This window comes from Aethalodelphis obliquidens, unplaced genomic scaffold, assembly GCF_003676395.1.
Source record: "Aethalodelphis obliquidens isolate GAN/ISIS:26980383/991018 unplaced genomic scaffold, ASM367639v1 scaffold50, whole genome shotgun sequence".
NCBI lineage: Eukaryota > Metazoa > Chordata > Mammalia > Artiodactyla > Delphinidae > Aethalodelphis > Aethalodelphis obliquidens.
The window spans coordinates 13,281,633-13,299,015 of NW_020837994.1; the positions used below are offsets into that span (position 1 = coordinate 13,281,633).

The 17,383-nt window shown below is 33.6% G+C and overlaps 1 protein-coding gene across 1 annotated transcript in view; it reads left to right on the forward strand.

Annotated features, from left to right (window-relative positions):
- The window catches only part of TMEM135 (transmembrane protein 135), a 250,688-nt gene that overhangs the window by 42,042 nt on the left and 191,263 nt on the right, over positions 1-17,383 (forward strand). Inside the window, exons 3-4 of the mRNA XM_027083624.1 lie at positions 2,163-2,255; positions 14,046-14,079. Coding sequence (XP_026939425.1) covers positions 2,163-2,255; positions 14,046-14,079 — 127 coding nt within the window. The remainder of the gene's footprint in view (positions 1-2,162; positions 2,256-14,045; positions 14,080-17,383) is intronic.

Consider the following 17,383-nt stretch of genomic DNA (forward strand, 5'->3'; position numbering starts at 1 on the left):
AAATTGCTCATCATAAGAACAATATTTCTTCCTTTCTGAATTCTTATACCTTGTATTTATTTTTCTTGCATTATTGTACTTGCTAAGATCTCCAGTACAGTGTTAACTAGAAGTGGGAATTATGGGGAGCTATGAATCATTCTCAGTCTAAAAGTGAAAGCTTTTAATGTTTTACCAAACTAGTTTTTTGTATATAGGGAATAATAAATTGAATAATAATTTTATCCTTTAAAAAAAAAGAAATATAATTTCCAAATGTCTTCTATAGATTTTTGCCTTAAGAACATTAATATTTATAAACTTTTAGTAATTTATAAAGTTTATACTCTTGAATAAGTCATGCCTTTAAATTGACCTGAAAAATCTGTGTAAGAAACTCTTTACCACGTAGTCTCTGGAAAGTTTCTAATACTTGTTAAAATTCTAAAAATAGAGTTATACGATAATTAGGTTTTAAAAATTGCAATAATAATAAATTGGTCTTGCAGCATATTTATGTTCTATGAAGCTTTTGGTTAAGTTTTGGAGACATAAAATACTTATAATAAGGTAACATCTGTGTTCCTTCTATAACTGACTCACTCATTTATTTTCCTTTTTTGTTTATATTCAGTAACTTGTTAAGTCCTTTGTGTATTTTATGTTGGAGGGAGAATCACCTCCAGTTTTCTTAGGCAGAAAGTTTCTGATGTCCATTGCAGAAATACCCATGTTATATGTAGGTTTTCTAATTTTTTTAAAGCTAAGCTTCAGCTAGAAAGAAAATTTCATCTGATATTTTATCCTTATCTGTATGTACATAGCATATGTTTTTTCCTGTAATACATCATTTAGCAGTTGACCAACTTTGTTCAGATAATTTTTTATAATTTTTTGTTTCTCCCTTTCTTAGGAACAAATTGTCTTTGAAAGGAAAAAGAGTCTTCCTAATATCTCCAGATTTCTTTTTTTTTCTCTTTAAAAACCCAACCCAATGGCATTTATAATTTGTGAGATACTATGCAGATTCTTTCTCCCAAGGGATATATTCTAGTAAATGAAAAATTTTATATACACATATAAGTAAAAAATGTAAAATACTTTAGTAAGCGGTGTAAGAAAAAACTTACCCAGGGTTGTAGAAGGAAAGGAGAGACATTTTTTGAATATCTATCATGTGTTAAAAAATAGTAATAGTTGAAAAAAAATGATACAAATGAACCTATATACAAAACAGAAATAGACCCACAGACATAGAAAACAAATTTATGGTTACCAAAGGGGAAGGGCGGGGGGTAAATTAGGAGTTTGAATTAACATACACACACTACTATATATAAAATGGATAACAAACAAGGACCTACTGTGCAGCACAGCGAACTATACTCAATATTTTGTAATAGCCTATAAGGGAAAAGAATCTGAAAAGAAAAAAAAAGAAAAAAAATATATAACTGAATCTCTTTGCTATATACCTGAAACTAACACATTGTAAATCAACTATACTTCCATAAAAAAAGAGCCATAATGAAAGAATAGTAGTAGTGATAACAATAGTAATAATAGCTAACATTTTCTGAGTACTTCCTATGTGTCATGGATGGTGCTGGGAAGTATCTCATGTAGCCATCATAACAACTCTATGAGATAGGTAATACATTTATTCCCATTTGGTAGATAGGAAATTGAGAACATAGAAGGTTTGCAGAGTGAACAATGTTGGATCCAGGGACTGTCTGAATGAATATAACAGGTTAAATTATTGGAAGGAGAGATACCTATTAGTTTGCTATTGTAGTAGCCTGAAGAAGAGTTGATGAGGGACATAAATGAGGCAAGGGCAGTAGGTTGGAGAGGAATTTGAGAGATAAATTGTACATGGAAGTATTTAAGGGGATGATTTCATGTGTGGGACACGGAAGAAGGTGAAGCCAAGGATGTCTCAAAGTGTCACACATAGGTGGATAAGTGGTTGTTGATATCATTAACCTAGGAAAAGAGAGGAGAAAGAACAGGTTCATGGAGATAAGGGACTAAGATAATGAGTTTGGTTTTGGACATGCTGAATTTGAGGTGCTGTGGGACATTTAGATAGAGGGTGAACTGAGAAGGGGAACTTCTAGTGTAATAACTGAAATGACCAACTAGAAATTTCATATAATCATTCCAAATTTCAATTTCAGGAAAATACTTGGAAAATTCTACTCATGGAGTCCTGGGTTTGGTGCCGCTTTGCCAGCTTCTTATGTGGCCATTCTAATTGAGAGAAAAAGCAGGTAAACTTTTACATACCTACATATTTAATACAACTGATTTACTGTCCACCATCACAACTAGAGTGTTTTTTTTTTGCTTACTGTTTATCATGGTCCAGGGAGGAGAAATATTTCTACATATATTTTTCAGTCTTGCAAATATTGGGCTGGCCAAAGAGTTTGTTTGGTTAGGGAATATGTTGTTCAATACAGTTCTTGGTGAAAATGAAAACTGTGTCTTTTATTTTTACTTAAAACTGAACGAACTTTTTGGCCAACCCAATATTTGATGGACAATTTAACTTTATACTTATATTATTTAGGTTTTTAAGCCTATAAAAAATAAAGATTGACATTATATAGTAAAAATGCCCATTAGTCTTTGTTTACTAAAAAATTGAAGGGTTCTCTGATGTGTCAAACTAAAACATGGCTTGCATAAATCCTAATTAAAGATCTTTTCCATAACTGCAATACCATTATCACACCTAAGAAAATAAACAGTTTTCTTTTATCATTTAAATCTGTAATTTGCTTCGGGCTCATTAACCTCTATTAAATCAATTATTTTTTTTTGGATTTCTTCTCATTTAAAAAAATTTTCATTTTTATCAACTTGAAAATGTTCCACGTGGAATAATAAGATTTCTACAAAATGCTACAAACTGTTATGTAAGTTTTTCAGTCAGGTAAACTGTTGAAGTTAAACATTTTGCATAAAAGAATATTTGCCATTTCAGGAATAATTATTTTTATTGTTGAGAACTGCTTTGATTCCATCTTTATCCCAGAGAATTAAGATACGGTCAGGTATATTAATCAAGATGGGATCATCTTTCAGTTTATGAAGATGTTTGTTATAATCATCGATCCCCTAGTAAGACTATAGATAGATGTTGTTAGGTGACTAAATATTTACTTAAACCACCTGAAGCCATTTTAATGCATTTTTGTAAATGTAATAGTATCTAAATTTTTGTGATTCTCTGTTTGATGATACTTTTAGATTATTAAAATTACTAAAATCAAAGGATGTTACAACCCCAGGAAAATCAAGTCAGTATTGCTAGAAACATAGGTTCCCCACCTGAGAGGACAGTACAGAATAGTTGTTAAAAGTGTGGATTCTGGAGCTATAAAATCTGGCTTGGGAGACCGGCTCTGCCACTTATTGTGTGACGTCTATGGCTTATTCCTTACCTGAAAAATGGAGGTAGTGATAATCTACTCACATGGTTATTCAGAGAATTAAGTGAGTTACTTATGTAAGTGTGCTTAGAAGAGTGCCTGACACATGGTAAGTGTGTTAAGTATTTTTATTGGTTTTTTGCCCATAAGTAATGAGAGCCTTGTTCTGGTGATTGTAACTTTCTGATCAACTTAAAAATCTAAATATTGGTTTTGGAAATGTGATTTCAAAGTATGTACTCATATATGAAACTTTAAAGATGCTTTAAATGAAGTTTGCTTCAATTTATTTTTTAGCACTTTAATAAGGTGGCATTTTTGAAGTTATTTGCCTACTTTTCAGCAGAAAATGTTGAACACCTGTGTAACGATCACCTAGAGTCAACAGTTGTTAACATTTTACCATTTTTACTTTATTTGTATGTGATTATATGTCTATGTATGTGTGGTATTGTGTGTGTGTACGAACCATATAGAAGTACATTGTAGACGTCATGACATCTTACTCCTAAATACTTTAGAATGCATATTCTAAAATAAGGGTACTTTCCTACATAATTACAACACTATTATCACACATAAGAAAATTAGCAGTCATTCCTGATTACCATCTTGTCCATATTGTCCTAAAATGCTTTTTTTTTTTTTTTTTTTGTGGTACGCGGGCCTCTCACTGTTGTGGCCTCTCCCATTGCGGAGCATAGGCTCCGGACGCGCAGGCTCAGCGGCCATGGCTCACGGGCCTAGCTGCTCTGCGGCATGTGGGATCTTCCCGGACCGGGGCACGAACCCGCATCCCCTGCATCGGCAGGTGGACTCTCAACCACTGCGCCACCAGGGAAGCCCTCCATAGTTTTATCTTTTCTAGAATGTCATATAGTTGGAGTCATACAGTATGTTGGTTTTCAGATGGCCTCTTTTACTTAGTAATATGTATTTAAGCTTCTTCCATGTCTTTTCATGGCTTGATAGGTTGTTTCTTTTTAGAACTGAATAATATTCCATGGTCTAGATGTACCACAGTTTACTTATCCATTGACCTACTGACAGACATCTTGGTTGCTTCCAAGTTTTGGTAATTATGGATAAAGCTGCTATAAACCTCCGTTTGTGGGTTTTTGTGTAGGCATAAATTTTCAACTCCTTTAGATAATTACTAAGGGGTATGATTGGGTATGATCATCTGGTAAGAGTATATTTAATTTTGTAAGAAACTGCCAACTGTCTTCCAAAGTGTCTGGGTCATTTTGTAACCCCACTAGCAATGAATGAGAATTCCTGTTGCTCTACATCTTCACCAGCATTTAGTGTTATCAGTGTTCTGAATTTTGGCCATTTTAATACATGTGTGGTGGTATCTCATTGTTGTTTTAGTTTGTATTTCCTCAATGATATATGTATTTTGTGGAGCATTTTTTCATATGCTTACTTATTTTAATCTCTATGTGTCTATATGTTTAAAGTGGGTTTTTTGTAGATGACATATAGTTGGGTTATGTTTTGAGATCAACTCTGACAGTCTTTTAATTGTTGTTTTTAGACCATTGACATTCAAAGTGATTATTGATATAGTTGGATTAATTTCTACCATATTCATTATTGTTTTCTCTTTGTTGCCTTTGTTCTTATTTTTGTCTTCCACTCTTTTTCTGCCTTTTGTGGTTTTTACTGAATGTTATATGTGGTTCCATTTTCTCTTCTTTCTTAACATATCAGTTATACTTTTTTTTTTTTTACTTTTTTTAGTGGTTGCCTTAGTTTTTACAGTGCATCTTTACAACTAATCCAAGTCCACTTTCAAATAATACTGTACCCCTTCATAGGTAATGAGAGTATCTTATAATAACAAAATAGCCCAAATTCCTTCCTCCTGTCCTTTGTATCATTGTTGTCATTCACTTCACTTATAAGCATAATTACCACACACACACATACACACACCACACACTCGATATATACATACATAATCAAATACATTGTTGCTATTATTTTGAATAATTGTTATCTGTTTGAATAATTAAAAATAAGAAAAATAAATTAAAAAATTTACCTTCACTCATATCTTATTTGATGCTCTACCTTTCTTTATGTACATGAGTTTCTGACTCATACTTTTCTTCTCTCTAGAGAACATTTAACGTTTCTTGCAGAGCAGGTCTACTGGCAACAGATTCAATTTTGTTTGTCTAGTAAAATCTTTATTTGTCCTTCACTTTTGAAGGATAATTTTACAGGGTGCAGAATTCTAGGTTGGTGTTTTTTTTCTCTCAATGCTTTCAGTATTTCACTCCACTCTCCTGTTTGCATGGTTTCTGAGGAGAAGTCGGATGTAATTCTTTTTTTTTTTTTTTTTTTTTTTTTTGCAGTACGCGGGACTCTCACTGTTGTGGCCTCTCCCGTTGCGGAGCACAGGCTCCAGACATGTAGGCTCAGTGGCCATGGCTCATGGGCCTAGCTGCGCTGTGGCATGTGGGGTCTTCCCGGACCGGGGCACGAACCTGTGTCCCCTGCATTGGCAGGTGGACTCTCAACCACTGCGCCACCAGGGAAGCCCCAATTTGTGTCTTTTGCCTCTTGGTATGTCTTGTAATTTTTTCTTGTTAGCCGGACATGATGTACCAGGTAAACGGAATTGCTGTAAATAGGCCTTTTGTAATGTAGTGGTGAGTTGTGTGGGGAAGGGAAGTGTTCTATAGTCCTTTGACTCGGTTTCCTTCCAATGAGCCTATGCCTGTGGACTGTGAACTTACCAAGTGTTTCTCAATTTTCCCCCTCCCCCTTGGTGGGGCAGGATGGTTAGAGTGTGCTGGAGTTGGGTTTTTCTCCTTCCTCCATGTGGAATTCTAGAGCCACGTGGAGTTGGGTGTTTTCCTTCCCCAGGTGAGTAAGGCTCTCATAATGCCCCAGCAGGTTAGGCTCTGCTTAACTAGTTTGCCCTGAGGGCAACCAGTGCTCTGGCTTATTTCAAAATGGTTCCTTTTCCCCTCCCTCTACTTGGAAGTACAAGGGGATTGTTCTCTGCTATTTACTGTGAGAACCTAGTCAAGCTCCTGGAGGTAAAACTCAAAAAAGTGTGGGGCCCCCTTAAGACTGATACCTCTGTAATTCTTAACTTCCACACTGAGCCTCCTGCTCTTTATCAGTTACAGTGCAGGCTTTCCTCTCCTGGCTCTCATTCCCTCCGAGGTTTCAGCTTGTGAGTCTGTGCTCTGTTAAGTTGTAATTCTCTGTATCTGCCTGCAGTCTCTCCAATTTTGCGGGCAGCATTTTGCAGTGTGACCTTACTTTTCTTGTGGATGTTAACTTTTCAGTTTGTTGAGCTTTTTCCTTGGTGTTAGGACTAAGTGATCACTTCCAAGCTCCCTACATGGAAACTGGAAACTGGAAGAATGATTTTGTTATTTTAGAATAACATTTCTATGTATTTCTTTATGAAATATTTTTCTTTCGTGTGTGTGCTTGCTCTACAGTCTACATTATATATTTTTAACTTTATAGCTTCTTAGTGTTAATATTATCACCTCCCAAAATGTAGAAATATGTTTAGGTCCATCTTAGAGGTTATTTATTATAGGATTTTTTTTTCCCCTTTCCTTTCTTTTTTCTTTTTCTCTCTTCTCCCCCCCCCCCCCCCCTTCTTTTTTTCTTTTTTTTCTTGCCAATAGTCAGTTACTCTGGCACCAGGAGTTCAATAGTCCGTTCTTTCTCCACTGATTTGGAATGCTCCTTGTCATATACCAATTTTTCATATATATGTGTGTTTTGTTGATTTCTGAATTTTTTTCTGTTGATGTATTAGTCTAGGTCTTATCTTTACAATTTTAGTTTCAAAAAAGTCAGATTTTTCTTTGAAGACCAACATTTGTTTAAATACCATAATAATTCTAAAATAAAATTGTGTTATTGATATTAAAAGCTATAACTTCTTAAGGCATAAAGAGGTTTCCTAGAAGTGAGGTGATAACTTGGATTTTGATTACTAGTTTATTTCCTATTCTCCGTTTACATTTGGTAGTACACTATTTTTTTTTTAAGTTTTCTGATTTTATTTTTTTAAGTGAGCTATTGCACTGGTGTTTTATTCATAGACGGTAGGTATTCATAGAAAATTGGTTCTAGATTATGGCCTGTTCTAAATATTAACTGGAGTGGATTTACTGTTTTGAAGACCTGATCAGAATTTTAAGTTTGGCTTCTTTATAAGTATTATCCCATGGTTGCTGAAGAAAAATTGATCCTTATCTTGATGTGATTGTTTAGTAGTCGAACTTTTTGTGATATGTATTGATTCTGTTGTTTATTAGGTGATGCAGTTAATACCTGGAAATAGCTTTTGAGTTCTTGGGTGTTTTTAAATTAAATTAAATTTATTTATTTTTGCGGTACGCGAGCCTCTCACCATTGTGGCCTCTCCCGCTGTGGAGCAGAGGCTCCGGACGCGCAGGCTCAGCGGCCATGGCTCACGGGCCCAGCCGCTCTGTGGCATGTGGGATCCTCCCGGACCGGGGCACGAACCCGTGTCCCCTGCATCAGCAGGCGGACTCTCAACCACTGCACCATCAGGGAAGCCCTTGGGTTTTTTTTAGAATTGTGTATGTATATGTACATCAGCCACAAATACTGGTTTGGGGGTCTAATTAAAAACTTTAAAATTTAATTTTATAGTATTGTTCAGAAGCTGGTGACTTACTGTTTAAAAAGCAGGTTTAAAAGTGTTTTTTTGGCCTTAACCTTAAAAGATAGAAAAGCAAATCTTTTTGTTTTATTTCTTTACAAGTTGCTTTATAGTGTGTCTTATTTTAAGAAAGTATGGTCTATGTTTATCTGGAATTGCGCAAAAGTTAACTCAGTGGTCTTACTTGCTTTGAAAAAGTATTTTTTACTTAAAACAAATTTTTATTGATTTCATTAAACATCAAGATCCCTGAATAGACTGTAAGTAATTTACAAAGGTTGAAGTTATGTGTATTTCAAAATTATTACATCTAGCCCCAAATGAAGCGTATTAATATTATAGTTTTTACTTTAAGGAAAAGGAATTTGTAATCATGCCTTTAATTCACAAAGAAAGTCAGTGATGGAGATAGCCAGTAGGCAGCTTGAGGTATGAGTCTAGATTCAGGAGAAGCACAGTAGTTATGTAAATAAAATTGGAAGTTTCCTTCTTGTAGGTTATCATTGAAGCTATGGGAGAAGATCAGAGTCTCAAAGCTCAGAATAAGAAGAGGTCTGAGGTTATAAGTTGGGAAACAGCAACATTTAAGGAATCAGATTTCAATTGATCTTTTATCAATTGATCAGTTGTCAGTTCATCCTTTTAAAAATAAATATCAGTAATATATTAGAAAGAGTAGAAGAAACAGAATGTGGAAGCAGTTTTTTCCAAATTAGCAAATAGTGGTAATCCTAATTTTTAAATCTCTAAAGCTGTGTTTAATAAAATATTTACTGAAGTTATACATTTTGTATAATCAGTTTTCCAAAAAGCATTTAATGAGGTACAAGCATACAACATGGTTATATATACACACATATGTATGATGGATATATATATAGATGTATAAGTGAAGATCTATCTATATTCATGTCTTCATCTACATTGGTTTAAACTTATTTCCTTCCAACTTTCCAACTCATCCATCCATTTATTCATCCACTCCTCCATCCATCCATCCATCTTTCCCAGTCTCCTTCCCTCTACAGAATTAAGCATGCTTAGCCAGCTAGTTCCTAACACCTTGTAAGAGGGCAGCTTACTTAAATCTTAATCGCGTCACTGTGGGGTTCTGTGAAAGCTTTGAAGTTGTTTCCAGGGTTGCTTAAAAAATTTGTGCCACAAAGAACTGTGATGGTAGTAACTCAGCAGGAAGCATTGGTAACATCTAGTTTATCCCTAGGTGGGCTGTTAAGAACTAGTCTTCTCTTTCTTTTTCTAGGAAGTGCTTTGTTTGTGGTTCAGAAAGAAGTTGTTCTGATGGATTTTGTTTCTGATGGATTTACTTTGACATTTAGTATTAGTTTAGGTAAGTTGAAACTGCAGGGTACTCAAACATGGACATGGATTAAAGTATCAAAAATTGCATATTTATTCTAAGCTTATTCATGGCTTGAGTTGTTAAATTACACTGTTGTAGTTATGAAACTCCCAAGCAGATATGACCAAAATGAATCAACTATATAATATGTGAATAAAAGAATACTTATAAACTGGCCTATAAATTCTTGGGATCTTCAAGTTTCAGTGTCATGTTCACAGGAAGAAAATTAAATTACCTTGCAGTCTTCTGAAAAGCTTACTCTGTATTATCCACTATATATAATAGAATGTGATTATAGACTCTTGCTCTAGACTGCAAGTTTACCTTATCCATTCTTATACCTTAAAGAAGTATTTTATACTCTTCTAAAACATTCTGACAGATGAAATCTATTATATTTTGAAAGACTTTCTGAAATGATTAAATAGCATCTCTTGGTAACCATTACAATGTTTAAGAACAACCACTTTGTTTTTCTTTAATCTCTAATTTCTCCTTATCCATAGAACACAGAACACACATATTTTATATATATACATAGAAGATATAAATATTTAGAATTTAGAGGTTACACCATTCTTTCTGTATTCTGTAGTGACCTTAGTTATGAAATGTGTTATATAACAGTATCATTCAGAAGTTTGAGAAAGTTAGCTAAAGAATATTTACACTAAAGTTTCCAGAAAAAAAGCATTATTGTTCATCTGATGAGACAGAATAATGTCATTAGAAGATAATCCTTGGAATTTCAGTAGAATGTGAGGATACCTTTTAATCTACTGAGATGTTAAGAAAATTTAATTATTTTAATATTTTCCCGCAGGAGTAGTGATACTCTGATTACAAAGAGTTAGTTCTTACAGCAGTGGTTCTTAATACTTTTTTAGATAGTACCCTTTGATGTGCACACCCACTTACATTTTTCATGCAAGTTTAAAAGATTCACCCCCTTTCCCCATCAAAAAAAAAGAAAAGGAAAAAAAAGAAGCTTATCTGTAGTTTAAAGAAATACTCGACTAACTTTAGACTGCTTATTCACTGAGCTTCACCAGTCTTCTAATCTAGTGATTCTCAGCAGAATGGGAGTATTTGTGTATCAGAGTCTCCTGTGAAGTTTAAAAAGTTATTGTCCTCCTTGCCGCAGCCCTTCCTCTAGGCCACCTTTTGTTCTAATTGGCACCTCCCCCTTCCCCATCACTGTTGTAGGCAGTGTTTTATAATATATAACTTGGTTTCCAGAGAGAATTTATGCACTAGGAAGGGAGTGACTTGTTTGTCTTCAGACCTAGGCTAGATACAGTCAAGTGTTAAATAAAATTGGTATTTAATTAGCTTATCTATTTCCTATGATACTGAACATCTCCGGAGAAGTGTTAAAATAAATCACTGTTCTCATATTCTAACCTACCAAGTTGACATTGGAATGGAGGTTAAAGACGTACCAGGTAAAGGCACCAAAAAGAGTCTGGCTATGTAATCCAACATATCATGCCCATCACAGGCATTGCCCTCTCATTCTTGAGGCTATTAGCTATGGGTTGGAATTCAGATAAAGCTGGGAAGGAGGTGATCTTCCTCATTGTTTGGGAAGGATAAATTGAAACTTGAGACCAGAATAGGACATAATCTAATAATGATGCATCCTCAGTTTTTCCCAGTAGTAAGAATGTGTCAAGGCTTTGTTCATCCTCATCACACAGAAGCCTGCTAGGACAGCATATTAAACAAGTCAGTGAATTTTAGAATTGAAAGGTAACTTAGGACTTCCCTGGTGGCGCAGTGGTTAAGAATCCGCCTGCCAATGCAGGGCACACGGGTTCGAGCCCTGGTCGGGGAAGATCCCACATGCCGCGGAGCAACTAAGCCCGTGCACCACAACTACTGAGCCTGTGCTCTAGAGCCCGCAAGCCACAACTACTGAGCCCATGTGCCACAACTACGGAAGCCCGCGCGCCTAGAGCCCGTGCTTCGCAACAAGAGAAGCCACTGCAATGAGAAGCCCGTGCACCAAAACGAAGAGTAGCCCCCGCTCGCCTCAACTAGAGAAAAGCCCGCGTGCAGCAACAAAGACCCAGTGTAGCTAAAAATAAATAAATTAAAAAAAAAAGAAAGGTAACTTAGTAATGTAAAGATTTTCTGCTGTAGAAGCAGTGCATTGGAAAGAACGTGAAACTGGAGTCAGACGAACTTGCTTTTTGCTGCTTTTGTATTTTTAAGGAAACCACTTCTTTGATTCTTGGTTTTCAATAGAGTGAGGGCAGTAGTATCTGTGTTACACTTCATAGAACTAGTGAGAGGATAAAATCTGATTTCAAAATATTAATTATACCTTGTAAATTATTAAATTTTATACAAATGTATGACAAACAGATCACGTCTTTGCTTGCTAATAAATTAGTATCATTAATTGGCCCTCGCTCTGTCTGGTGGCTATCTTTTGTGATTATATTTCTATAATACATGTTTATAATGTGTTCCTTTTTATAAAACTGGGTTCCTAGAAACACCTTGCTTAGTAATTCTACCATTTGCTTAGTGTGTATAGATGCCAGGTACTATTATTGCAGGTCTGTGAAAATGTAAAGGTTAACAAGATAATCTTTGCTCAGTAAAGGTAAACAGTTATAGATGGAAGCTAGTGATGATTCTGGAGCTGGATTACTGTTAATATTAGAGGCAGAATGAGATTAGTGGAACAAATGTTTTTAAAGATAGCATTATACATTATTAGTTCACTTCATAATGAAAAGTATTTTCAGGAACTAACACTGAAATTACAGAAATATTTTTATTTTGGTTTTTGTAATGAAGAATATTATTTTTTTCTTCGTACGTAACCAGCTGTTGGTAAGAATAGGTATCACTTGAGAAGGATTGAACTTTTCTGTGTATGTGTGACTCTTGGATGATGATGTTACCCTAACTTTTCTTGATATAATTTATTTAAAATAAGTACTATTAGAACATCTTTGATTTAGAATTTGGTAGGAACTAATAAGCTTGGTAAGGTTTAGTGAGAACAATTTCAATTCGTATGTACAATCATAGAAAAGAAGAGCTGAAAGGGACCTTACAGATCATCTTATCACTGATTCTGAAACACTTTTTTAGAAGGTCAGTAGACTTGTCTTGTTCTGCTGAGGTGCATTAGGACCTGCTGAAGAGGGACATTGCTGGGGGGGTGTGGCCCAGTGGGTATGCCTAGACCGCCTCCTCCTTTCAACCAGGGTGGCCCAATGATATGTGTTATATATTGCTGATAAATGTAAGTTTTTTTCTTTAAGTAGTTTTTATGTTTGAAAATGTAAGTTAGATAACTAGTTTTGTTCCCTTATTTTTATGACAAAATTACAGGGTACCAGAGAATTAAAGTTAACTGGAACCCTGATTTCAGAACTTCACTTCAGCATTGTTCACTTATATCGTACTGCCTCCATGTGGCTTTAGTAACTTAAAAATCCTATTAAGCCAAGTTAAATGATGAGCAGTCAAGACTTTGTATGACTGGATCTGACATCAAGATTTGATTGATGATGTTAATATCAAGACCTGGCATGATATTTAAGTGAAAGTGATTTGATATTTTTGCTTCTTTTAAATATAAAGTAGTAGTTTCTTTGAGTTCTAAAAAAATGTTCATAATTGAAACTCAAATAAGTTTTTATAATTTTCGGAGTTTATTATTTGAACGCTGCCCTTGAACTCTTAAAACATTAAAGACCTCTTTCTTAGAGGATAGGATATGGTTCATTTATGGTCTCATGTGCAGATAAGTTAAATAAAGTGATTAAGGGCATGAAATTGTCCTTATCTTTGAGTTTCTAGATGAATTCTCATTAAGTAAGAGTAAATATGTATTTAGTAAATATGCAGTTTTTCTGTAAAGTGAGTGTTTATAGAGCTTTTGTTTGTCCTTTGGCATTAGAGAATTAACTTACTGCCTGACTTTTCACTTAACAATGAAATTAAAACAAGGTGATTTGTATGATTTGTAATGGCATCTAATGAACAGTTGCATTGTGTGTGAAACAAATAGAAGATCTGTTTTTTAAAAATAAATATGCATTTAGTTAAAATTGATATGGCCTTGACATTTTTGGCAAGATGAATTTGTTAGGATTCTTCTTTAAATTTAGAATTCTCTAGCATAAACATAGAATAATAGCAAATTGTACCTCTCTTCCTATTAAAAAATAATAAGGTATTAGTAGTTTTAAAAATTGAGATGTAATTGACATATAGCATTATATTAGTTTCAGGTGAACAATATAATAATTAGATATTGGTGTATATTGCAAAATGATTATCACAGTAAGTCTAGTTAACAATTACTACGCAATAGTAATTTTAAAGAATTTTAATTAACGAGCATTAAACAGAATGTTTAATGACTGCAGATTAGAATGACTTGTAGAATCTATTTACAGCCAACTATTAGGGTACTGAAAACTTAGATCAGCATAATCTATCCCTTTTCCACAACTTCTGGTAATTGTTTTGGTAGATTTCTAAAAAAATGATAAAGTGATTATTAAGTCAAATTGATGGTTAGTCTCACGCTGTCTCTTCTTAAAATTATTTGCAGGAGAGGGCTGCTCACAATTTATATGGCCAACTTGGTGAGTAATTCTTTTTTTTTGCTTTCAAGGTTTTTCCATGTACTTTTTAACCTTTTTTTGTTTGTTTTTTTGAATCAAGTTCCCTTAGAAAAAAAAAAGAAAGAAAACCTACTTAAATTTGAGAATATTTTCTGTCTCTGTTTTAAAGGATAGACTTAAATGTTTAAAATAGCTTTGATGCTCTCTGGTTTATTCCTGTCATATATGACTGAATTGCACTTACTTCAGGAGGAAGATGATTCATGGCCCTGTGTCCTTCATGACTCTTTTTTCCTTAAAGATTAGATCTTCATCTTTGATAGGGTATATATCTATATCTGTATATGTCTCGCTATATATCTTTAACTTCATTTCATACTCTGCTTCTATTGCTAACTTCTTGTGGCAAGAAAGATTTAAGGATGAGCTTTTATGATGCACAGTTTTCTTGGAATCAGAATAGCATTCATTCTATCTAAATACTGAATATATTTAATACTATAATTAGCTAGGCTTCTAAATTTCTAAGTTTTCAGAATTGAAATTAATGTTGTCTAGTCTGATATTTACTGTAAATATATAATCAAGGTTATATGCTTTTCATTGTCAAGTTCATATTTTAAAAACATATTTGTATTAAAACCTTTTAAAGTTGTTTAATGGAATTGATAGGCGACATTGAAAAATTCAACTATGGAAAGATGAATTAATTATGTGTTTACCTAAGGATAGGTTTTTGAATTTTGTAACAAGGGAATGTAGTTCAGGGTTGTATTCAGCAACTTATTTCAGTTTCAAAATGTTTAATTTTTGCTCTGTTCTTATCATCTGTCAGTTACTGTGCTATATGCTGGAAGGCAAGATGAAGACAGTCCTTGTACTTACGGAGTTTGCTGTCTAGTGGAAAAGTCACAATAGAAATAATGTTTGAAAAGGACTGGAAGATGAATTATAGGGTGCTGTGGAAACCATAATAGTAGCACCAAACTATGCTAGGTGCTGCTTTCCTTTCTGATTTTGTAAAAAACTTAAAAATATTACATCTGCATGCTAGAATAGATTTGAGTTTTAATGCATTTTTTTTTCTTTTAGTCATACACATGCTTTTCTATACTACCACATGGTGATACTTTAATACTGAAATACTATATGTATTTACACATTTATCTTAAATTCTAAGTAAATTTCGACAAACTTTTTTTGTGTTGCCTTGTTTAGATTGGAAATTCCTGGAGAGAAGATATTTGATTTTGATTAATATAATCAATGTTGGAAAATGCCCTAAAAATACTGTATTTTTTTTAAGATTAAACTTTTTATTTTGAAATAATCATAGGTTCATATGCAGTTGTAAGAAATAATAGAGAGATCTCATGTTACTCTCTACCCAGTTTCCCTTAATAGTATTATTTTACAAAATTGTAGTAGTATCAAAATTAGGATATTTACATTGATATTTACTGTAGTCAAGATAGAGAACATTTCCTTCACAGGGATCCTTCATGCTGCCCTTTTGTAGCTACATTTACTTCCCTCTGACCCTTACCTCCCATTCCTCAACCTCTGGCAACCATTAATTTGTTCTTTATTTCTGTAATTTTTTAAATTCTATAATCGTTTCAAGAATGATGTATAAATAGAATTATATAGTACATACTATTTGTTACTAGCTGTTTTCACTCAACGTAATTCTCTGGAGATTCAAGTTGTTCGGTATATCAGTAGTTCATTCCTTTTTATTGCTGAGTAGTATATCATGGTATGGCTGTACTAGTTTATTTAACTGTTCACCCATTGAAGAACATCTGGCTTGTTTCCAGTTTTTGGCTGTTACAAATAAAGCCGCTATAGATGTTCATGTGCAGGTTTTTGTGTGAACATGAGTTTTTATTTCTCTGGGATAAATGCCCAGAAGTGTAGGTGCCAGGTTGTATGGTAGTTGAATGTTTAGTTTTTAAAGAAACTGATAAACTGTTTTCCAGAGTGGCTGTACTATGTTGTTTTGATAGTGTTCCCAATTTAGAATAAACCTTTGAATCTCTCGATCTTTCTAAATGGGAAACTTTTTGTGTTAACTTAACATTAACATTTGTCTGTTAAGTAGATTTGTACTTTTTATGTCCAGATTAATAAATGTCAGTATTAGGCAAGTTTTTCAGAAAGTGCAAAATATGAATTGGTCTTTTATCTTTTGTCAGCCAGGGTCTGTAATTTAAAAATTTAATGAGATCAAAGGCTTTTACACATGGATTTTTTACATGGATTTTTGACTATGTCCAAAGGAAATGAATTTGTACATGATACATTCTGGATACTAATGATAGTCTTAGTATCTTCATCATCCCTTCCTCTGAATAGAGCCTTTTATTTATACTATTGCTGTATAACTATTACTTAACTAAGAGGGTGGTTAGTGCAGAATAGGTAAGAAATACTTAGACTGAGTTTAACCTTAAGAAATAACTTTGTTCTGTAACTCTATTATGTTGCTCACTAAACTAAGTTGAGATTGTTGGCTTATTTTAACATCAACGACAAAATTTCTAAATGTTGGGAGGTTTTATTTTAAGAAAATTATACATTGTATTTAGGTATGTGTTTCTGATTTGGAAAGTAGAGAAAAACATGAAGAAGAAAGTAAAAATCATCTGTAGTTTTACTGTGTAGTAATTACTAACATTTTAGTGTTTATTTCTTTATTCCCTTCCCTTTCCTCCAGTGTACCTATATAAATACACAAACATAGATGCACATTCACATTACACATTATATACCCGTTAAAAAAAAAATTGGGGGCATACTGTTTTGTGACTTTTGTTACTATGCCATATAGTTTTGATTGCTTATGATATTAAATAATCATTTTTTGAGGGTGTAATCCTACCTTTTCACATACTTCTTGGTTATATTTTCATTATATTGGGTTGATTTTATACATATACACATATATACAGTCCTACTCAAAATGTTGGGTGACAGTAAAATACTCTTTAGTTAGTAATAATATCATTTTGTTAGTTTTGGCTGTGACAGTTACCCACTCCTTATTTTGGTCAGGAAATTTCAAAGGCATTGCTATGCCTTTGAGTGAATACCTGATAGAAAAATATGCAAAACTGGTTTCGTATTACTTTTATCATCTTTGTCTTTATTTTTATCAGTGAACACTTACTGAGTGCAGAGCACTTTGTTACGTATTTGGACACAAATATAGCCATTATTCTGTCCTTGAAATTAATTTAGTTGAGGGAATAAGGTATATCTAGATTTGGATTTAAAATGAATAGGTAATAAATAGTCCAAGATAGTATATTCATGTCAAATA